The 23,627-nt window shown below is 49.3% G+C and overlaps 1 protein-coding gene across 1 annotated transcript in view; it reads left to right on the top strand.

Annotated features, from left to right (window-relative positions):
* Window positions 1-23,627, top strand: part of DLGAP5 (DLG associated protein 5) — a 67,268-nt gene that overhangs the window by 15,223 nt on the left and 28,418 nt on the right. The window contains exons 4-11 of the mRNA XM_060261503.1: window positions 17-213; window positions 1,196-1,288; window positions 5,361-5,460; window positions 9,600-9,704; window positions 13,865-13,929; window positions 16,872-17,158; window positions 20,159-20,298; window positions 22,963-23,083. Of these exons, the coding sequence (XP_060117486.1) occupies window positions 17-213; window positions 1,196-1,288; window positions 5,361-5,460; window positions 9,600-9,704; window positions 13,865-13,929; window positions 16,872-17,158; window positions 20,159-20,298; window positions 22,963-23,083 (1,108 nt within the window). The remainder of the gene's footprint in view (window positions 1-16; window positions 214-1,195; window positions 1,289-5,360; window positions 5,461-9,599; window positions 9,705-13,864; window positions 13,930-16,871; window positions 17,159-20,158; window positions 20,299-22,962; window positions 23,084-23,627) is intronic.

The following is a 23,627-nucleotide window of genomic DNA, read 5'->3' as shown; positions in this document are numbered from 1 at the left end:
TTAACCTCCCCCACAGAGCAAATACCGAATGCCAAGATTTGTGGGAAGGAGCGCATGGAAATGCTCCAGCGTTACAAAGCCGAAAAAGAACTTCGGAAGCTGAAGGAGCAAAGAGAGAAGCCCGTGTTTAAGTGTGGGCGGTACAAGCCGGAAATGCCTTCCTTTCTTCCGCCGTCATCGCAGATCCCCGTGCTGAGCAAGCCAAGAGAGAAGGTTACAAAAAAGAAATACGTGCGATCGTGAGAGCCAGTTTAGTGTAGTGGTTAAGTGCGCCGACTCTTACCTGGGTGAACCGGGTTTGATTCCCCACTCCTCCACTTGCACCTGCTAGCATGGCCCTGGGTCAGCCATAGCTCTGCCAGAGGTTGTCCTTGAAAGGGCAGCTGCTGTGAGAGCCCTCTCCAGCCCCAGCCACCTCACAGGGTGTCTGTTGTGGGGGAGGAAGGGAAAGGAGATTGTGAGCCACTCTGAGACTCTTTGGAGTGGAGGGCGGGATATAAATCCAATATCTTCATCTACCTCACAGGGTGTCTGTTGTGGGGGAGGAAGGTAAAGGAGATTGTGAGCTGCTCTGAGACTCTTCGGAGTGGAGGGCGGGATATAAATCGAATATCTTCATCTACCTCACAGGGTGTCTGTTGTGGGGGAGGAAGGGAAAGGAGATTGTGAGCTGCTCTGAGACTCTTCGGAGTGGAGGGCGGGATATAAATCCAATATCTTCATCTACCTCACAGGGTGTCTGTTGTGGGGGAGGAAGGGAAAGGAGATTGTGAGCTGCTCTGAGACTCTTCGGAGTGGAGGGCGGGATATAAATCCAATATCTTCATCTACCTCACATGGTGTCTGTTGTGGGGGAGGAAGGGGAAGGAGATGGTGAGCCGCTCTGAGACTCTTCGGAGTGGAGGGCGGGATATAAATCCAATATCTTCATCTACCTCACATGGTGTCTGTTGTGGGGGAGGAAGGGAAAGGAGATTGTGAGCCGCTCTGAGACTCTTCGGAGTGGAGGGCGGGATATAAATCCAATATCATCATCATCATCATATCATGTTGACTTGTACTTATTTGACAGCAACTGTTTGGTGTAGTGGTTAAATGCGCGGACTCTTATCTGGGAGAATCGGGTTTGATTCCCCACTCCTCCTCCACATACCCATACAGTCTTCTCCCTCCATTCTCTTTGTACTGTTCTTAGGCATCGGCACTCCCAGTGCGGGTAACAAGATCGAAGGCAAAGAGCGTCTTGGAAGAAGTGGCGAATCCCCCTGCAAGATCACAGGCATCAACGGTTCGTCTGGTATTTGTCTTCTCGAATGCTGGAATGTTAAATGCGAAAAATGAATAGCTAGAGTTATGCTAGCCGGGCCTGTTAAGAAGGGGCCATTTAGGGTGCTTTCACATGGTGACAGTTCACAGGTGGTTTTTTCCAGTTTGGTGTAGTGGTTAAGGGTGCAGACTCTTATCTGGGAGAACCGGGTTTGATTCCCCACTCCTCCACTTGCACCTGCTGGAATGGCCTTGGGTCAGCCATAGCTCTGGCAGAGGTTGTCCTTGAAAGGGCAGCTGCTGCCAGAGCCCTCTCAGCCCCAACCACCTCACAGCGTATCTGTTGTGGGGGGTGAAGGGAAAGGAGATTGTAGGCTGCTCTGAGAAAGGGCAGCTGCTGTGAGAGCCCTCTCCAGCCCCACCCCCCTCACAGGGTGTCTGTTGTGGGGGAGGAAGGGAAAGGAGATTGTGAGCCGCTCTGAGACTCTTTGGAGTGGAGGGCGGGATATAAATCCAATATCTTCTTCTTTTTCTTCTATCCTTACACAGTAAGAATCCAGCTCCAAAGCGCATTATTTAGCGTGTGTGAATGCACCCTCAGCGGTTGGCTGTTTTTAAAAACATGGGAGGATTTTTTTGTGTGGCTTCCGAAGTGGCAGATGTATATCTGTGCAGTACGGTCGCTTCCTGAAATGAAACCTGGTGGGATGGAGATTCGTACGTGTCAAGAACGGGTTTTCTTTCCAGGCTGATGAGGTCTGGGTACTCTGAAAGGCTGCCACATTTACCAGTTGAAATGAGTCCAATAAAATACCAGGTGCGGGCAATGGCAAACCACCTTTGAGCGTCCCTTGCCTTGAAGGGACCAGACTTAGCGCCAGACTGTTTTTATTATTTAATTTTAATTAAGAACTGTTGACCTGATGAGTTGTTTGTATGGAACTCGCGTGGCTGAATTGTTTTATCGTGATTTTATTGGTTGTGAGTCGCCCTGAGCCTGGTTTGGCGGGGAGGGCAGGATATAAATCTAATACATCTTGAAAACCCTGCAGAGTTGCCATGTTGGCTGTAACGTGATTTGGAAGGGAGACTGCCTAGGAAGTCCGGGGTCTCTCTGCAGAGTTAGGCAGTAGCGAACCACGTCTCTGGCCTCGAAAACCCTGCGGAGTTGCCATAAGTCGGCCGCAACTGTCAAGCCCTGGTATTCTCAATAATGCTTTGTTTTGTTTCAAATAGACTAGTTTATTTAAGAACTCAAAGGTGCCCGAGGAACATGGTCCTCGGGAAGACTGAGATACCAGAGGTTACGTGATGCTATATAGGGTATCATAAACAGTTACAAAAAAGCACTCTATTCAGATCTAAAGTTCAAAGGGTAAAGTTCAAAGGGTACAGCAGTAATTTTCCTTTATTCTACAAAGGCATTCTATCACTACACCGGGGGTGGGGGAAGCTTTTTTCTGCCAAGGGCCAAATGGATATTTATAACATCACTCGCGGGCCGTAAAAAATTATCAACTTAAAAAACAGTGCTCCGACGAGGGATTCAGGCCAGCAAAATTAATGCAAATAATTGTTTTTCTGTTTCAGAGGTGGCCAACGGTAGCTCTCCAGATGTTTTTTTTTTTTTTGCCTACAACTCCCATCAGCCCTAGCCAGCATGGCCAATGGTTGGGGGTGATGGGAGTTATAGGCAAAAAACATCTGGAGAGCTACCGTTGGCCACCCCTGTTCTATTTGAAGTCTTGTGGAGAGCCAGTTTGGTGTAGTGGTTAAGTGTGTGGACTCTTATCTGGGAGAACCGGGTTTGATTCCCCACTCCTCCGCTTGCACCTGCTGGAATGGCCTTGGGTCAGCCATAGCTCTGGCAGAGGTTGTCCTTGAAAGGGCAGCTGCTGTGAGAGCCCTCTCAGCCCCACCCACCTCACAGGGTGTCTGTTGTGGGGGAGGAAGGTAAAGGAGATTGCAGGCCGCTCTGAGACTCTGTCCTTGAAAGGGCAGCTGCTGGGAGAGCCCTCTCCAGCCCCACCCACCTCACAGGGTGTCTGTTGGGGGGGGGGGGAGTAAAGGAGATTGTGAGCCGCTCTGAGACTCTTTGGAGTGGAGGGCGGGATAGAAATCCAATATCATCTTCTATCTTGTGGGGAGAGCCTAATCTGGCGCACACACACCCGGGCTGCTGCCCTAAGCAAAGGCATAAGTACAGGGCCTTTTTGTAGAAAAAGCCCAGCAGGAACTCAGTAGCATATTAGACCACATCGCCTAATAGTAGCATATTAGGCCACACACTCATTAGCATATTAGGCCACACCATCTGGGATAATGAAGCGCAAACTGAACGGTGACAGTAACTTTTCCAGGCCCTGCAGCAATTCTGTCTGGCCAGCCAGGCCCCTGGGAGGCTGCCACACAGTACATCTGGGCCCTGTGATTCCTGCCTGGCCCTGGGGAAGCTGCTGCACAGCGCGGCTGGCCCCCACGATCCTCGCTGGCCAGCCAGGCCCCAGGGAGCCTGCCACATGGCTCGGTTCGGCCCAGCAATCCCCGAGGGCCACACCAAGTGACCTCAAGGGCCGCATACGCTTCAGACACAGCAGGCCATTCAGGGTAACATAAACATCCCTAGCCAGATGGCAGGGAGGACATGGAGGATGGGTTGTAAATAAGGGAGGACAACCAGATCCCGGGCATGACATTCGTTCAGCCATCTTACAGTGAAAGAGTCGGGCTTGACAGCAACTTGACTAGGAGGGGAGACCACCAAGGAATACCAGGGTCATGACGTGGAGGCAGGCAATGGCAAACCACCTGTGAGCGTCTCTTGCCTTGAAAACCCTACGGGGTCATCCCAAGTGTGACTTGATGGCACTTTTCACCACCAATGGAAAGGTTTAGTTCCAAATGACTGGTGGTTCAAGCCTGAGTAAAGGTACCCCCTTCTATGCCCAGTTGCCTTCCTAGCCTTACTAGGCTGTAACTGTTTGGGACAGCACTGTATGACAAAGATGGTGAGGGGTCTGGAGACCAAGTCCTGTGAGGAAAGGTTGAAGGAGCTGGGGATGTTTAGCCTGGAGAGGAGCCGGCTGAGAGGTGATAGGGTCACCATCTTCAAGCACTTGAAGGGCTGTCATATTGAGGATGGTGTGGAATTGTTTTCTGTGGCCCCAGAAGGTAGGACTAGAACCTGTGGGTTGAAATTAAATCTAAAATGTTTCCGGCTCAACATTAGGAAGAACTTCCTGACCGTTAGAGCGGTTCCTCAGTGGAACAGGCTTCCTCGAGAGGTGGGCTCTCCTTCCTTGGAGGGGTCTGGAGACCAAGTCCTATGAGGAAAGGTTGAAGGAGCTGGGCACGTTTAGACTGGAGAGGAGGCGGCTGAGAGGTGATAAGATCACCATCTTCAAGTCCTTGAAAGGCTATCCTGTAGAGGAGGGTATGGAATTGTTTTCTGTGGCCCCAGAAGGTAGGACCAGAACCAATGGGTTTAAATCAGAAGAGTTTCCGGCTCAACATTAGGAAAAACTTCCTGACCGATAGAGCGGTTCCTCAGTGGAACAGGCTTTTTCGGGAGGTGGTGGGCTCTCCTGCCTTGGAGGTTTTGAAACAGAGGCTAGAGGGCCATCCGACAGCAATGAAGATCCTGTGAATTTAGGGGGAGGTATCTGTGAGTTTAGAGCGGTTCCTCAGTGGAACAGGCTTCCTCGGGAGGTGGTGGGCTCTCCTTCCTTGGAGGTTTTGAAATAGGGGCTAGAAGGCCATCTGACAGCAATGAAGATCCTGTGAATTTATGGAAAAGTGTTTGTGAGTTTCCTGCATTGTGCAGGGAGTTGGACCAGAAGATGACCCTAGAGGTCCCTTCCAACGCTATGATTCTATAAGTGTTCAAAAAAGCTAGCGAGCCCCTTTTGTGGGCCGTTGGGCATCTTTACAAGGATACAAAGCTGCAAATAGCCTTTCATCCCGTCCCCTTCTAAATTGCTAAGAAGACTCGCCGGAGTGTGTTTCGTGTAAAAAAGAATGCTCTGAACTCAAGGGCAAATAGTGGAAGAATTGGCGTGCGTGTTAACAAAACGTTGGTCCTCCTCTCTTTACAGATGGTGCCGAAGTGCACCAGGAAGGACGGCGGTCTGCAGCCCCCTCAGCCCAGGCAACAACCCATCTATGTGGACAAACCTGCCAAAAAAGAGAGCAAAGGTGCGTATGGCAGACCACATGAATATTTAAGAGCTGTCGGGTTAGATATGGGTCCTTTACAGGGCTTCTTTTGTTTGAGCAAGAGCACACAGGATTGCAATCCCAGCTTGACTGGCATCAGGGGGTGTGGCCTAATATCCAAATTTACTCCTGCTGGGTGTTTTCTATTTAAAAAGCCCAGGTCCTTTATATATAAGAACATAAGAACATAAGAGAAGCCATGTTGGATCAGGCCAACGGCCCATCAAGTCCAACACTCTGTGTCACACAGTGGCAAAAAATGTTATATACACACATACACTGTGGCTAATAGCCACTGATGGACCTGTGCTCCATACACTGTGGCTAATAGCCACTGATGGACCTGTGCTCCATACACTGTGGCTAATAGCCACTGATGGACCTGTGCTCCATATTTTTATCTAAACCCCTCTTGAAGGTGGCTATACTTGTGGCCGCCACCACCTCCTGTGGCAGTGAATTCCACATGTTAATCACCCTTTGGGTGAAGAAGTACTTCCTTTTATCCGTCTTAACCTGTCTGCTCAGCAATTTCATCGAATGCCCACGAGTTCTTGTATTGTGAGAAAGGGAGAAAAGTACTTCTTTCTCTACTTTCTCCATTCCATGCATTATCTTGTAAACCTCTATCATGTCACCCCGCAGTCGACGTTTCTCCAAGCTAAAGAGTCCCAAGCGTTTCAACCTTTCTTCATAGGGAAAGTGCTCCAGCCCTTTAATCATTCTAGTTGCCCTTCTCTGCACCTTCTCTAAAGCTATAATATCCTTTTTGAGGTGCGGCGACCAGAACTGCACACAGTACTCCAAATGAGACCGCACCATCGATTTATACAGGGGCATTATGATACTGGCTGATTTGTTTTCAATTCCCTTCCTAATAATTCCCAGCATGGCATTGGCCTTTTTTATTGCAAACGCACACTGTCTTGACACTTTCAGTGAGTTATCTATCATGACCCCAAGATCTCTCTCTTGATCAGTCTCTGCCAGTTCACACCCCATCAACTTGTATTTGTAGCTGGGATTCTTAGCCCCAATGTGCATTACTTTGCACTTGGCCACATTGAACCGCATCTGCCACGTTGACGCCCACTCACCCAGCCTCAACAGATCCCTTTGGAGTTCCTCACAATCCTCTCTGGTTCTCACCACCCTGAACAATTTAGTGTCATCCGCAAACTTGGCCACTTCACTGCTCACTCCGAACTCTAAATCATTTATGAACAAGTTAAAAAGCATGGGACCCAGTACCGAGCCCTGCGGCACCCCACTGCTTACTGTCCTCCACTGCGAAGACTGCCCATTTATACTCACTCTCTGCTTCCTATTACTCAGCCAGTTTTTGATCCACAAGAGGACCTGTCCTTTTACTCCATGATTCTCAAGCTTTCTAAGGAGCCTTTGATGAGGAACTTTATCAAAAGCTTTCTGGAAGTCAAGGTAAACAACATCTATCGGGTCTCCTTTGTCCACATGTTTGTTCACCCCCTCAAAGAAATGCAACAGGTTAGTGAGGCAAGATCTTCCCTTGCAGAACCCATGCTGAGTCTTCCTCAATATCCATCATAAATGGATAATATAAGAACATGGAGTGTGTGTGAGCTTCATATCTTTGTATGTCTTGTTCCTCCCCCCCCCCCCCCCCTTAGTGCCTTAGTGCTCAGGGTGGATTATATACACATGAAAATTTCCTTCTACTGAATCAGAACTTTGGTCCAACAAGAAGACGACGACTGCAGATTTATACCCCATTTTTCTCCCAGCGGCTTACAGTCTCTTAGGGCTTTTCCTCCCACAGCAGGCACCCTGTGAGGTGGGTGGGGCTGAGAGGGCTCTCACAGCAGCTGCCCTTTCAAGGACAGAGTCTCAGAGCGGCCTACAATCTCCTTTCCCTTCCTTCCCCACAACAGACACCCTGTGAGGTGGGTGGGGCTGAGAGGGCTCTGACATCAGCTTCCCTTCCAAGGATAGAGTCTCAGAGCGGCCTACAATCTCCTTTCCCTTCCTCCCCCACAACAGACACCCTGTGAAGTGGGTGGGGCTGGAGAGGGCTCTCACAGCAGCTGCCCTTTCAAGGACAGAGTCTCAGAGCGGCCTACAATCTCCTTTCCCTTCCTCCCCCACAACAGACACCCTGTGAGGTGGGCGGGGCTGGAGAGGGCTCTCACAGCAGCTGCCCTTTCAAGGACAGAGTCTCAGAGCGGCCTGCAATCTCCTTTCCCTTCCTCCCCCACAACAGGCACCCTGTGAGGTGGGTGGGGCTGGAGAGGGCTCTCCCAGCAGCTGCCCTTTCAAGGACAGAGTCTCAGAGCAGCCTACAATCTCCTTTCCCTTCCTTCCCCCACAACAGACACCCTGTGAGGTGGGTGGAGCTGAGAGGGCTCTCAAAGCAGCTGCCTTTTCAAGGACAGAGTCTCAGAGCGGCCTGCAATCTCCTTTCCCTTCCTCCCCCACAACAGACGCCCTGTGAGGTGGGTGGGGCTAAGAGGGCTTTCCCAAAAGCTGCCCTTTCAAGGACAACCTCTGCCAGAGCTATGGCTGACCCAAGGCCATTCCAGCAGCTGCAAGTGGAGGAGTGGGGAATCAAACCCGGTTCTCCCAGATAAGAGGCCTCTCACTTAACCACTACACCAAACTGGCTACACCAAACAAGGTCAGAACTTGTCTGCTCAGGCATGGCAGTGGCTCTCCAGGGTTTCAGGCTGAGGTCTTCTTCATCGCCTATTGCCTGCTTCCTTTAATTGGAGATGCTGGGGATCGAACCTGGAACCTTCTGCGTGCCAAGCAGACGCTCTTCCCCTAAGAGCCTTATTTCACTTAGCACTTTACACCCAATCTGGAAGATGGGTGAGTAACTGCTTTCTGGCCTCTCCCTTCTGTAAGCTTCGTGGCCTTGTCGTAGTTCAGACATGGGTCTCCCTAAGTTTTTCGAAGATCTTCAGTAAGAATAGAAGTTTAAAGCTGCCAGCAGTTCAGTAAAGACTTGCTGCTTTTGCCACAACATAAGAAGAGCCCTGCTGGGTCAGACCGGTGGTCCATTCACCCCAGCATCCTGTCTCACACAGGGGCCAACCGGTTCCTCTGGAGGGCCAACAACAGGGCAGAGAGGCCGAGACCTTCATAAGAACACAAGAAGAGCCCTGCTGAATCAGACCAGTGAGGGTGCATGCGGTCCAACCTCCTGTCTCACACAGGGGCCAACCGGTTCCTCTGGAGGGCCAACAACAGGGCAGAGAGGCCGAGGCCTTCATAAGAACATCAGAAGAGCCCTGCTGGATCATACCAGTGAGGGTGCATGCGGTCCAACCTCCTGTCTCACACAGTGGCCAGCCGGTTCCTCTGGAGGGCCAACAACAGGGCAGAGAGGCCGAGGCCTTCAAAAGAACATAACAGCCCTGTTGTATTGGACCAGCAGTCCATCTAGTCCAGTCTCCTGTACCACACAGGAGCCAGCCAGTTCCTCTGGAGGGGCGAGAACAGGACATAAAGGCTGAGGCCTTCATAAGAACATCAGAAGAGCCCTGCTGGATCAGACCAGTGAGGGTCCATCTAGTCCAGCCTCCTGTCTCACACAGGGGCCAACCAGTTCTTCTGGAGGGCCAGCAACAGGGCAGAGAGGCTGAGGCCTTCATATGAACATCAGAAGAGCCCTGCTGGATCAGACCAGTGAGGGTCCATCTAGTCCAGTCTCCTGTCCCACACAGGGGCCAACCAATTCCTCTGGAGGGCCAGCAACAGGGCAAGAGAGGCCGAGGCCTTCCCCTAACGTTGCTTCCTAGCTCTAGGATGTAGAGGTTTTCGTGCATCTGAACATGAGCATGTTATATTTTAAGTTTAAAAAAAATCTTTATTTGTGTTTGTGTCCTTTATGAAGTTTATATCTTCGCTACCTAATCTTAAAAAGATGCACACACGGCCCGGCCTGACAAGGTCTCATTTATGTCAGATCCGGCCCTCATAACATGAGTTTGACACCCCTGCTTTAAGCTTTTAACGTGTAGCTCGGGTTCTGCAGCCCATCGGTAAGGCGTTTGACGTGACTCCAAAGTCTCTCCTTGACGTAGAACGTGAAGGGATTCGACAACACACCACTCTTTTTTTTTTAATTTCCCCCCCAGGGCCTCAGTCTGCAATCCCCCCACCCACCCACGGAAGAGTGACAAGAGCAACAGCCGCTGCTATGTCCAGGATCCCTCAAGTCTTCAAACCAGCTGCGACTGCGGGTAAGAAAAATGGCAAAACCCGCCTCACTTGGGCTCGCTCGCATGTGGAGAAATTGGCTTTGTTGAAATCTGCATCCGTTTGATGTCTTACTAGCTGTTTCCCCCACACACACACACACACATACACCATTCCTTTAAATATTAGGGCACCTCCAAGGAATGTGTGAATGTCGCTTCCGACTTAACAACAACCCTATGGCAATAACCAGGGGTGGAATTCTAACATAAGAACATCAGGGAAGAGTTGGATCAGACCAATGGCCCATCCAGTCCAACACTCTGTGTCACACAGGGGCCCAAAAAACCCAGGTTCCATCAGGAGGTCCATGAGTGGGGCCACGACATAACAACATAAGAGAAGCGATGTTGGATAAGGCCAGTGGCCCATCCAGTCCAACACTCTGTGTCACACAGTGGCCAAAAAACCCCAAGTGCCATCAGGAGGTCCATCAGTGGGGCCAGGACACTAGAAGCCCTCCCACTGTTGCCCCCCCATGCACCAAGAAGACAGAGCATCACTGCCCCAGACATAAGACAGGGGTGGCCAATGGTAGCTCTCCAGATGTTTTTTTTGCCTACAACTTTGAGTTGAACTTAGATTTTTTCCCCCCCATAACTCCCATCAGCCCCAGCCAGCATGGCCAATGGCTGGGGCTGATGGGAGTTATGGGGGGGAAAAAATCTAAGTTCAACTCAAAGTTGAACTTGCAGATTTTCTGACAAAAATCTGTAATCTTTCATTGAAATCTGCCTCCGTTCCTGAGGACTGTAAGGTAGCAAATGTCACCCCCATCTTTAAAAAGGGTTCCAGAGGAGATCCAGGAAACTACAGGCCGGTCAGTCTGACTTCAATACCGGGATAATGGTAGAAACCATTATCAAGGACAGAATGAGTAGGCACATTGATGAACACAAGTTATTGAAGAAGACTCAGCATGGGTTCTGTAAGGGAAGATCTTGCCTCACTAACCTGTTACATTTCTTTGAGGGGGTGAACAAACATGTGGACAAAGGAGGCCCGATAGATGTTGTTTACCTTGACTTCCAGAAAGCTTTTGATAAAGTTCCTCATCAAAGGGTCCTTAGAAAGCTTGAGAGTCATGGAGTAAAAGGACAGGTCCTCTTGTGGATCAAAAACTGGCTGAGTAATAGGAAGCAGAGAGTGAGTATAAATGGGCAGTCTTCGCAGTGGAGGACGGTAAGCAGTGGGCTGCCGCAGGGCTCGGTACTGGGTCCCATGCTCTTTAACTTGTTCATAAATGATTTAGAGTTGCGAGTGAGCAGTGAAGTGGCCAAGTTTGCGGATGACACTAAATTGTTCAGGGTGGTGAGAACCAGAGAGGATTGTGAGGCACTCCAAAGGGATCTGTTGAGGCTGGGTGAGTGGGCGTCAACGTGGCAGATGAGGTTCAATGTGGCCAAGTGCAAAGTAATGCACATTGGGGCCAAGAATCCCAGCTACAAATACAAGTTGATGGGGTGTGAACTGGCAGAGACTGACCAAGAGAGAGATCTTGGGGTCGTTGTAGATAACTCACTGAAAATGTCAAGACAGTGTGCGTTTGCAATAAAAAAGGCCAACGCCATGCTGGGAATTATTAGGAAGGGAAATGAAAACAAATCAGCCAGTATCATAATGCCCCTGTATAAATCGATGGTGCGGTCTCATTTGGAGTATTGTGTGCAATCCTGTTCACCAAACCTCAAAAAGGATATTATAGCATTGGAAAAAGTGCAGAAACGGGCAACTAGAATGATTAAAGGTTTGGAACACTTTCCCTATGAAGAAAGTTTAAAACGCTTGGGGCTCTTTAGCTTGGAGAAACGTCGACTGCGGGGTGACATGATAGAGGTTTACAAGATGATGCATGGGATGGAGAAGGTAGAGAAAGAAGTCCTTTTCTCCCTTTCTCACAATACAAGAACTCGTGGGCATTCAATGAAATTGCTGAGCAGTTGGGTTAGAACAGATAAAAGGAGGTACTTCTTCACCCAAAGGGTGATTAACATGTGGAATTCACTGCCACAGGAGGTGGTAGCAGCTACAAGCATAGCCAGCTTCAAGAGGGGGTTAGATAAAAATATGTAGCAGAGGTCCATCAGTGGCTATTAGCCACTGTGTGTGTGTGTGTGTGTGTAAATTTTTGGCCACTGTGTGACATAGAGTGTTGGACTGGATGGGCCATTGGCTTGATCCAACATGGCTTCTCTTATGTTCTTATATTCTTAATGGCTGGGGCTGATGGGAGTTGTAGGCAAAAAAAAATCTAGAGAGCTACCGTTGGCACCTCTGTCATAAGAGAAGCCACATTGTATCAGGCCATCGGCCCATCCAGTCCAACACTCTGTGTCACACAGTGGCCAAAAAAACCCAACTGCCATCAGGAAGTCCAGCAGTGGGGCCAGGACACTAGAAGCCCTCCCACTGTGCCCCCCCCCCCAAAGCACCCAGAATATAGAGCATCACTGCCCCAGACAAAGTGTTCCAACAAAACACTGTGGTTAATAGCAACTTGTGGATCTCTGCTCCATATGTTTATTCAATCCCCTCTTGAAGCCGGCTACGCTTGTAACCACCACCACCTCCTGTGAGAGTGAATTCTAGCAAGAGCTCCTTTGCGTATTAGGCCACACACCCCTGATGTAGCCAATCCTCCAAGAGCTTACAAGGCTCTTTTTTTGTAACCTCATAGAGGATTGGCTACATCAGGGGTGTGTGGCCTGATACGCAAAGTAGCTCCTGCTAGAATTCCACCCCTGGCAATGGCATTCTCAAAAACATCCTCTCAGTTACAGCCTTGTTAAAGTGGCTCTACCCGGGCTAGGGCCTTCTCAATGGCAGCAGCAATGCTGTGGAATGCTCTCCCAAAGGCCATAAGAGCCTTTCGGGATCTCTCCCAATCCCGCAGGGCTTGTAAAACTGAACTTTTTTGACAGGCCTATCAAAACTAAGTGGGAGACGGCTGTCTCTTTTGTACTGCTGAGCAATACCATCAGAAGGACCACTAACAGACAACCAGAAGGACAGCGACACCAAAAATAATTCAATCTGCCTACGTCAAGATTCTCGCATAGCGCCAAATATTGAGTTTTAAATTGTTGTTATTAAGTTTTATTGTTTTAAAAATTGCAACTGAAATTGTTATTTCAACGTGACTGTTAGCTGCCCTGAGTCCGCTCGCGGAGTGGGTGGCATATAAAGCTAAGGCAGATAAGTAAAATAAAAGTCTTGCAAACTTGAAGACCTTTGTGGCTTCCTTGATGACGTCCATCCATCTCATGTTGTTCCTTCCTCTTTTCCTGTTGCCTCCCCCTTTTCCTAGACGCATTGTCTTTTCAGTGAGCCCTGTCTTCTCGTAATTTGACCATAGCGCAATAGCCTCAATTTAGTCATTTTAGTTTCGAGAGAGAGAGAGAGAACTCAGGCTTGATATGATCTAGGACCCATTTATTTGCCTTTGTGTGTCCAGAGAATACTTATGTAATATTTCTGAAAAAAACAAAAGTCTATGCTGAAGAAGATTGAAGATATTGGATTTATATCCCACCCTATACTCTGAATCTCAGAGTCTCAAAGCAGCTTACAATCTCCTTTAACTCCCGCCCCCCCCCCACAACAGACACCCTGTGAGGTGGGTGGGGCTGAGAGAGCTCTCCCAGAAGGTGCCCTTTCAAGGACAGCTCTGCAAGAGCTACGGCTGACCCAAGGCCATTCCAGCAGCTGCAAGTGGAGGAGTGGGGAATCAAACCCGGTTCTCCCAGATAAGAGCTGTGGCTGACCCAAGGCCATTCCAGCAGCTGCAAGTGGAGGAGTGGGGAATCAAACCTGGTTCTCCCAGATAAGAGTCCACATACTTAAAAACTATAGAGACACAGAGACTCAGAGTGGCTTACAATCTCCTGTATCTTCTCCTGTATCTTCTCTCCCCACAACAGACGCCCTGCGAGGTGGGTGGGGCTAAGAGGGCTCTCCCAGCAGCTGCCCTTTCAAGGACAACCTCTGCCAGAGCTATGGCTGACCCAAGGCCATTCCAGCAGCTGCAAGTGGAGGAGTGGGGAACCAAACCCGGTTCTCTCAGATAAGAGTCTGCACACTTATACCAAACGGGCTCTCTTTTGAGGAGGAAAAGTCCTTTAATGCTATATCTGATCTGTTGTAGGTAATCAGATGCAAAGGAGAGTGGCACGCAAAGGAAAGCAACAAACAGAGACCAGAAACGCGGAGGTACGTTTTGTCATTATCTTCAGAATAGTTTTAGCAACGTAAATTCATTTATTTTATTTTAATTTTTTTAATCAAAGATGTCTTATGTTTTTGTTACAAACGTAAACATACAAAGATTCTTTCACATATACAATAGTTACGTATTTACAAATAACATTTCAGTACACTACAAAGTGTTTCTTTGGCTCTGAACATGCGGTAGGGGACTTTCCATTTGTGTATTCAAAGAAAACATATCATTTTCCAACAACTGTGTTGGTTGACAATGGGTTTTCCACCTGGACAATCTGTTCCAGAATTTTGTCTTGAACTACAATGTCCTAAATATTTTCAAACCATTTGTCTTAATGTAGGGGCCTTTGTTTGTTTTCCAGTGCCTTGCTAGTACAATTTTTGCTGCTAGCAGCAGCAGTAAAATTACTTCTTTCAATCTGGGGTATGATTGATTTGGCCAGTAATGCATCAAGAGTGATTCTGGGGTATTTGGTAGTGGGAATCCCACAATCTCTTCAGCTGTTTTTACTATCAGTTTCCAGAAAGCGTTGATTTTTGGGCAGGCCCACCAACAGCGTAGAATTAAGAACCTAAGAGAAGCCATGTTGGATCAGACCAATGGCCCATCCAGTCCAACACTCTGTGTCACACATAAGAACATAAGAGAAGCCATGCTGGATCAGGCCAATGGCCCATCCAGTCCAACACTCTGTGTCACATAAGAACATAAGAGAAGCCCTGTTGGATCAGGCCAGTGGCCCATCCAGTCCAAGACTCTGTGTCACAGAAGAACATAAGAGAAGCCATGTTGGATCAGGCCAGTGGCCCATCCAGTCCAACACTCTGTGTCACATAAGAACATAAGAGAAGCCATGTTGGATCAGGCCAATGGCCCATCCAGTCCAATACTCTGTGTCACATAAGAACAGAAGAGAAGCCATGTTGGATCAGGCCAATGGCCCATCCAGTCCAACACTCTGTGTCACATAAGAACATAAGAGAAGCCATGTTGGATCAGACCAATGGCCCATCCAGTCCAACACTCTGTGGCACACATAAGAACATAAGAGAAGCCATGTTGGATCAGGCCAGTGGCCCATCCAGTCCAACACTCTGTGTCACACAGTGCCCAAAAACCCCAGGTGCCATCAGGAGCCCAAAAACCCCAGGTGCCATCAGGTGCCCAAAAACCCCAGGTGCCTCACACTGTTGCCCTCCTGAGCCCCAAGAATACAGAGCATCACTGCCCCAGACAGTTCCTACAGTACGCTTTGGCTAATAGCCACTGATGGACCTCTGCTCTATATATTGATCCAATCCCCTCTTGAAGCTGGCTATGCTTGTAGCCGCCGCCACCTTCTGTGGCAGTGAATTCATTTTAAACAATCTGTCATTCTTCCAAACAGCCCTGTAAGGTAGTGCCAGTGTTCTGATCCAGTGCATATTGTGACACTACCTGAGAGTGGTTTTGCTATGAGCAGCTTGCTGAAGCGAGAGCTTCCTGGCTCACATTCTTAGCAAATGATTAGTACAGGATAAGTATAAATGGCTACTAGCTGTGGGGACTGAGGGGAACTTCCACCGTCAGTGGCATTCAACCTCTGAATCCCAGTGCCAGGAGGCAACCTCAGGGGAAGGTCTCAGCCTCTATGTGCTGTTGTTGGCCTTCCAGAGGAACTGGGTTGTCCACTGTGTGAGACAGGAGGCTGGACAAGATGGACCCTCACTGGTCTGATCCAGTGTTCTTATCTGATGTTCTCATCAGGGGATGGCCTCAGCCTCTGTGCCCTGTTGTTGGCCTCCAGAGGAACTGCTTGGCCGCTGCGTGAGACAGGAGGCTGGACTAGATGGACCCCTGGTCTGATCCAGCAGGGCCTTCTCTTACATTCTTATGGCACGCCATCTGCTTAGCTTGCAGAAGGAGCCAGGTTCAATCCCTGGCAATGTCTCTGGTTGAAAGAACCGGGCAGTAGGTGATGGGAAAGACCTCTGCCTTTGACTCTGGCAAGCTACTACTGGTCTGAGTAGGCGTTAGTGACCTTGATGGAGCAAGGGTCTGATTCAATAGAAGGCAGCTTCAGGGGTTCAAGACTGTCGTGGAATGGCCATGATCAAGTGGCCTCTTGGTACACAGGAGGTCCCCAATTCAACCCCCGGCATCTCCAGATAAAGGGATCTGGCAGTACGTTATATGTTATGACCTCGGCCTGAAACCCTGGAGAGCTGCTGCCCATATGAGCAGGCAGTGATAACCTTTACGGACGAAGGGTCTCATTCAGTGTAAAGCAGGGATGGCGAAACTTGCTTAACATAAGAGCCACATTAAATAAATGTCAGATGTTTGAGAGCCCATAAGACAGGAAGGTAGGAGGGGAGGGAGGGAGAGGTGGAAAGAAAGCAATCTTAACTTTAAATACATTCCCCAAACTGCTGGCTTGTCTTGGCTTGGAGCAGTGATTTAAAGAGACAACTGCCAAACTGTGGTACTGCCAGTGTTGGAGGAGCTCACCGCCTCCTTAGACGGCTGATTCTTCTGTCGAGCTCTGTGGTGCGTTAGCTGCTGCCCATATGAGCAGGCAGCGATAACCTTTACGGACGAAGGGTCTCATTCAGTTTAAGGCAGGGACGGCCAAGCTTGCTTAACATAAGAGCCACATTAAATAAATGTCAGATGTTTGAGAGCCCGTAAGCTAGGAGGGGAAGGCGGGAGAGGTGGAAAGAAAGCAATCGTAACTTTAAATACATTCCCCAAACTGCTGGCTGTCTTGGCTTGGAGCAGTGATTTAAAGAGACAACTGTCTTCTCCAAGCTGGACGACAAGGCAGTGGGGGGGTGTTGAGAGCCACGCAATAGGTGTGAAAGGGCCACAGGGGGCTCCCGAGCCACAGTTTGGCCACCCCTGGTATAAGGCAACTTCATGTGCTTGCTTTATTTCTGTTGTACTGCAGGTGTTGCGTGATACGAAAGAGGATGTTACGATGGAGCCAGTAGAAGAGAGGGCCGACTTCCAGCCTGCTTTGGCTGAAGAGGCCGAGGTCTTTCCCGAGAAGGAAAACATGCCCATATCTTTCGTCCCTGCCCTCTCTCCAAGAAGAACCCGTTCGTTTGCCCCTCAGAACTTTGTCTTTAAGCCTCTGGAGGGCATGGCCTCCTTCAAGGTCACCCCCATGACCCCTTCCAGGGCCAACGTGTTCTTGTCACCCGACCTCACTTGGAGCCCTACTAAGACCACCAGGTAAGAGCACTAACGCGCAGCCATCAGTGCAGCTGACTTACGACGACCCTGTAGAGCAGGGGTGTCAGACTCATTTGTTATGAGGGCCGAATCTGACACAAATGAGCCCTTGTCAGGCCCAGCCACGTCAGGGTGGGCTGGGCCACGTGTATACCAGCTTACGATTAGGTAGCGGAGAGATAAACTTTACGAAGGGCACAGACAAACGCAAAGATTTCTTTTAAAAACCTTAAAAACAGCCTTAAAATATTAGCACTCGGTCTTAAAGGTGCTTTATTTGTATTTCTCGTATGAGGCTCAGGGAACCGGGCAAAGGAAGCTGTGGCTCTTTCCTTCCTTCCCCGGGGGAACCAGGTGGGGGAGGAGCCTCAGCCAATAGAAGGAAGAGAGGCTTGGCTCAGTAGCTCTGCTAGGTCTCTCATGTTCTTCTGGACTGCCCTTTCTATAGAAGTCTACGAGCAAGATACCTAGATGCTCTGCTCCTTGACCATCAAGGCCTCTCTGCCAATGCCAAGGTTCGCTTTTTACTCCAAGGGAAACGTAATTCTATCACTACTCACGTTGCTTGCTTTTTACAGGTTGCGATCCAAATCAGAGAGGCTTTTGCTCATCCATAGCCCATAGCTATTCTATGTAATTTAATTTTTTTTTGTGGGGGGGGGGTATTGCATTCTGTAGTATTGTTGCCGGTTTTACGTATACTGTACTCTTGTATCGATGCCAATAAAGGTCTATGGTATGGAATATCTGCCATCTCTATGGGAAACAGTCAGTAGCTCTGCTGTGTGATTGAGAGAGCCTGGCAAAGCAAGCTATTCCCTCCCCCCCCCCTTCCTCTCCGAGGGAGGAGCCTCATAATTGAGCAAGCCTTGAAAAGCCAGCTGTGATGCAGAAGGAAGCAAGAGAAAGGGAGAAGGAAGCAGGTGACAGCTGGTTGCTCGGGGGCCTGATAAGGAGCCCTCCGGGGACCTGATTTGGCCGCATGTTTGACACCCTTGCATGTAGGGTTTTCAGAGCAGGAGACATTCGGAGGTGGCTTACCCTCTCCTCCTCCTCCTTCTTCCTTTTATTCTTTTCCCTCTTCTTCTTTCTCCTTCTTGGCGGTCTCCCATCCAAATATTAACCAGGGCAATGGTCGCCTTTAAAGAACGAACGTGGAAAGAGGTGAAGGAAAGAACAGAGGGAGCCCTGTGGTGACAGTGGCCTCCAAGACTATCAAAATGGGTAGCCTGATTTGGCCCCTGGGCCGCATGTTTGACACCCTTGCATGTAGGTTTTTCAAAGCAGGAGACATTCAGAGGTGGCTTACCCTCTCCTCCTCCTCCTCCCTCCTTCTTCCTTTTATTCTTTTCCCTCTTCTTCTTTCTCCTTCTTGGCGGTCTCCCATCCAAATATTAACCAGGGCAATGGTCGCCTTTAAAGAACGAACGTGGAAAGAGGTGAAGGAAAGAACAGAGGGAGCCCTGTGGTGACAGTGGCCTCCAAGACTATCAAAATGGGTAGCCTGATTTGGCCCCTGGGCCGCATGTTTGACACCCTTGCATGTAGGGTTTTTCAAAGCAGGAGACATTCAGAGGTGGGGTAGCCCAGGCAAGCCTGATCTCGTCAGATCTCGGAAGCTAAGCAGGGTGGACTCTGGGAAGTGCTTGGACGCAGGGGTGGAATTCTAGCAGGAGCTCCTTTGCATATTAGGCCGCACACCCCTGATGCAGCCAGTCCTCCAAGAGCTGACAAAAAAGAGCCTTGTAAGGTGGAATTTTAGCAGGAGCTCCTTTGCATATTAGGCCACACACCCCTGATGCAGCCAGTCCTCCAAGAGCTGACAAAAAAGAGCCTTGAAAGCTCTCGGAGGATTGGCTATATCAGGGGTGTGTGGCCTAATATGCAAAGGAGCTCCTGCTAGAATTCCATCCCTGCTTGTCTGGGAGACCTCCTTAGAATACCAGCAGTCGGGTGGACAGGGGCAGGCTTTATTCAGTCACTGCTCTGAGTATCCTCCAGGCCCCCAGTAGGGGTCAGCTGCCAGAGGTCGCCACAGCTTAAGAACAAAAGAGAAGCCATGTTAGATCAGGCCAATGGCCCATCCAGTCCAAAACTCTGTGTCACACAGTAGCCAAAAATATACACACACACACACACACACACACACACTGTGGCTAATAGCCACTGATGGACCTCTGCTCCATATTTTTATCTAACCCCCTCTTGAAGCTGGCTATGCTTGTGGCCGCCACCATCTCCTGTGGCAGTGAATTCCACATGTTAATCACCCTTTGGGTGAAGTACTTCCTTTTATCCATTTTAACCTGTCTGCTCATCAATTTCATCGAATGCCCACGAGTTCTTGTATTGTGAGAAAGGGAGAAAAGGACTTCTTTCCCTACCTTCTCCATCCCATGCATAATCTTGTAAACCTCTATCATGTCACCCCGCAGTCAAAGTTTCTCCAAGCTAAAGAGCCCCAAGCGTTTTAACTTTTCTTCATAGGGAAAGTGTTCCAGCCCTTTTCTGGACTTTCTCCAATGCTATAATATCCTTTTTGTGGTGCGGCGACCAGAACTGCACACAGTACTCCAAATGACACAGTACTCCAAATGACACAGTACTCCAAATGACACAGTACTCCAACTTCCTGGTGTGTGCACACACCGGAACATAAAAATACAAAAAAAGAAAAGAAACCAAGATGGATAGCTGTGTTTGTCCGTAGCGGTAGAAAAAAGCAAGAGTCCAGGAGCACTTTAAAGACTTAACAAAATTTGTGGCAGAGTAGAGCTTTTGCTCACTCCTTCAGATGCCAAACCTATGCTATTTTAATCTGCATCGCCCATCCGATCTCCGGTGGCCAATCAGAAACGCTCCTGGGCAGGAGCCCTGCCCACATTCTAAAGACACTTGGTGCGCTCCATCCAGGAAGGGAGCCCTGGCTTAGTGATGTGATGTCACACCTGTTTGGGACTGAGTAGCCAATCAGATGATGATGATGATTGTCCTTCCTAGTGAAGCCCCGAAGGAGGATGCAAAGGAGCCCGCACCGCTGGACCGTCGTTTGGAAAGAGGATCTTCCCCTGCGGCAGAAATAATCAAGGAGGACCTTCCAGAATGTCGGTCTGCAGTGGAGTCCCAGGAGGAGGAGACAGGTGTGTAGCGGTGTGCTGATCAGTGTTCCCTCTCCGCTGCAGAGTCCGGTGGGCAAAAGTTCTACTTTGAGAGCTACTGGCATTAAAGTTGAGAGCTACTGCATAAATCAGTGTGCTCTGGGGCAGTTTTTCCTACGACAAAAATGCATGAGGTGGAAGCTAAAAATCTGTGAGCTAGCTCACCCTAACGCAGCTTAGAGGGAACACTGCTGCTGATGTATCATAGCGGCCAGCTATGCAGTTCAAATCAGAGCTGTGCTGCAGTTAAATTCTGGAAGGGAAGGGTTGAATTCTGTTCAGAAACTAAGCTGTGATTTTGCTGTTTTCTTGCATCTCCATCAGCAACGCTCAAAGGCTGTTGTAAAATGCAGTGGAAAAATTACGCTGCCTTAAGTATATGAGTTATTCCTTTTAGATCTTTGTATTTTGGTTAATTATGTGTACTTTGGTTAATTGGCCAGAGATCCTGGAGGTTTTCTTGCCTTCCTCTCAGCTGCCTGACACTTAAAGCGATTTCTCAGTGGAATAGGCTTCCTCGGAAGGTGGTAGGCTCTCTTGGAGAGCCAGTTTGGTGTAGTGGTTTAGTGTGGACTCTTATCTGGGAGAACCGGATTTGATTCCCCACTCCTCTACTTGCAGCTGTTGGAATGGCCTTGGATCAGCCATAGCTCTTGTAAGAGTTGTCCTTGAAAGGGCAGCTGCTTGTAAAAGCTCTATCAGCCCCACCTACCTCACAAGGTGTCTGTTGTGGGGGTATCGAGGTAAAGGAGATTTTGACCACTCTGAGATTCAGAGTATAGGGCGGGATATCTTCTTACTTTGGGGGTCGTTTTGTTTGTGTGTGTGTGTATGCCTGGAAGCTATGAGTGACTTCTGGCCACCCCTAATTGGGTTTGGACATTTCAGAGAAGCGGCTTGTTATTGCCTGCCTGTGCCTCTCAGGTCTGATGGCTTGGAGAATGTGTTTAAAGTTAAAGTTGCTTTCTTTCCAGCTCTCCCTCCCCTGTTTATCTGCCTGCCTGCTCTGAAACATCTGACGTTCGTGTCTGACTTTGTTCTATGTGGCTCTTTTGTTAAGCAAGTCTGGCCAGCCCTGGCATAGATGACCCTTGAGATCGCTTCCAGTTCTGTGTTTCTGTGGTTGGGAAGAATGCTAATCGGTGGGACTCGGGATCAAGCGAAGCCTTTCCTGGCTGCAGAGCCATGGGAAATGATTGTTGTTTGAGCAACAATAATATTAAAGGTGGCTTTCTCCTCTAACAGTGCATTGCGACATAGAATTGTTCGTCTGCCCTAAAAAGCACCTATAATGGAAGCTTTTATACTACACAAATTGAAATGGAGATCCAGAAGGCAGATAAGAAATCAGCTGGAGTTTCTTTTTACACGGGTGGGCGGATGCAAGCATAGACGCCTTCAAGAGGAGATTGGATCAACATCTGGAGCACAGGTTCATCAGTGGCTATTAGCCACAGAGTATAGATGGGACTCTCTGTCTGGGGCAGTGATGCTCTGTACTCTTGCTGCTTGAGGGGGGTCAACAGTGGGAGGGCTTATAGCCCCATTGGTGGACCTCCTGATGGCACTTCGGTTTTTTGGCTGCTGTGTGACACAGAGTATTGGACTGGATGGGCCATTGGCCTGATCCAACATGGCTTCTCTTGCGTTCTTATGTGTGACACAGAGGGTTGGACTGAATGGGCCATTGGCCTGATCCAACATGGCTTCTCTTATGTTCTTATGTGTGACACAGAGGGTTGGACTGAATGGGCCATTGGCCTGATCCAACATGGCTTCTCTTGCGTTCTTATGTGTGACACAGAGTGTTGGACTGGATGGGCCATTGGCCTGATCCAACTTGGCTTCTCTTGCGTTCTTATGTGTGACACAGAGGGTTGGACTGAATGGGCCATTGGCCTGATCCAACATGGCTTCTTTTGTGTTCTTATATGTGAAACAGGGTGTTGGACTGGATGGGCCATTGGCCTGATCCAACATGGCTTCTCTTGCGTTCTTATCTGTGACACAGAGGGTTGGACTGAATGGGCCATTGGCCTGATCCAACATGGCTTCTCTTGCGTTCTTATGTGTAACACAGAGTGTTGGACTGGATGGGCCATTGGCCTAATCCAACATGGCTTCTCTTGCGTTCTTATGTGTGACACAGAGTGTTGGACTGGATGAGCCATTGGCCTGATCCAACAAGGCTTCTCTTGCGTTCTTATGTGTGACACAGAGTGTTGGACTGGATGGGCCGTTGGCCTAATCCAACACGGCTTCTCTTGCATTCTTATGTGTGACACAGAGTGTTGTACTGGGTGGGCCATTGGTCTGATCCAACATGGCTTCTCTTGTGTTCTTATGTGTGACCCAGAGTGTTGGACTGGACGGGCCATTGGCCTGATCCAACATGGCTTCTGTTATGTTCTTATGTGTGACACAAAGTGTTGTACTGGGTGGGCCATTGGCCTGATCCAACATGGCTTCTCTTATGTTCTTATGAGTGACACAGAGTGTTGGACTGGATGAGTCATTGGCCTGATCCAACATGGCTTCTCTTATATTCTTGATGGCCTTACGATTGCACCGTTGTGCAGTTGGGTGTCTTCCTGGTATGCCTGCAGAGTCCCATGCTCTTTCCTTACGGAATTCCCTCTTCTCCAGAGCGTACGTCTGATGAAACAACAATGGCTATTCCCTGCGAGACGAAGCAGCTTGCCAGCCTTCCTGCATCCGAAGCTTTGGACCCAACCGGAGAACCGCAGCACGATGTGCCTTATTTCAGGTTAGTGCAAAAAGGACGAGCGAGGTCTAAAGGGATCCCCTGCGGAGCAGCTGAAAGAGCGCCTGACGACTGACTGAATGCTCCGATGAAAGCAGTGCCTCAGCCGCAAAAGAGGCCTGCCTCTCCACTTAAAAAGCTCTGTGCAGTAGAAAGCTCGCCAGTTCAAAAGAACCCTCTTTCAGCCGCTTGCTCTTCCTGCTCTGAGTTGGAACACTGTAGATGAGCCACAAAAGGCCCCCTCTTATCAGACCTGGCGCAGCATGCTCTCCCTCTTGCGGACTCTGAGCCATTAGCACACCACATGAATCCCTTTTTTCCCCCTGGCTCAGGATGGAAGCAATAGAGTGAGGCGATCCCTCTGCAGATGTCCTGTGTAGGGGTGTCAGACATGAGGCCCAGGGGCCAAATTAGGCCCCCGGAAAGGCTCCTGTCAGCCCTTCAAGCAACCGTCTCTTGTCTGCTTCCTTCTCCCTCTCTCTTGCTTCCTTCTGCATCTCAGCTTGCTTTGCCAGGCTTGCTCAATCGCACAGGAGCTGCAGAGCAA

Source organism: Heteronotia binoei, chromosome 21, assembly GCF_032191835.1.
Source record: "Heteronotia binoei isolate CCM8104 ecotype False Entrance Well chromosome 21, APGP_CSIRO_Hbin_v1, whole genome shotgun sequence".
Taxonomy (NCBI): domain Eukaryota; kingdom Metazoa; phylum Chordata; class Lepidosauria; order Squamata; family Gekkonidae; genus Heteronotia; species Heteronotia binoei.
Note: the sequence above shows the minus strand (reverse complement) of the source record. Positions and strands in the feature narration are given on the sequence as shown.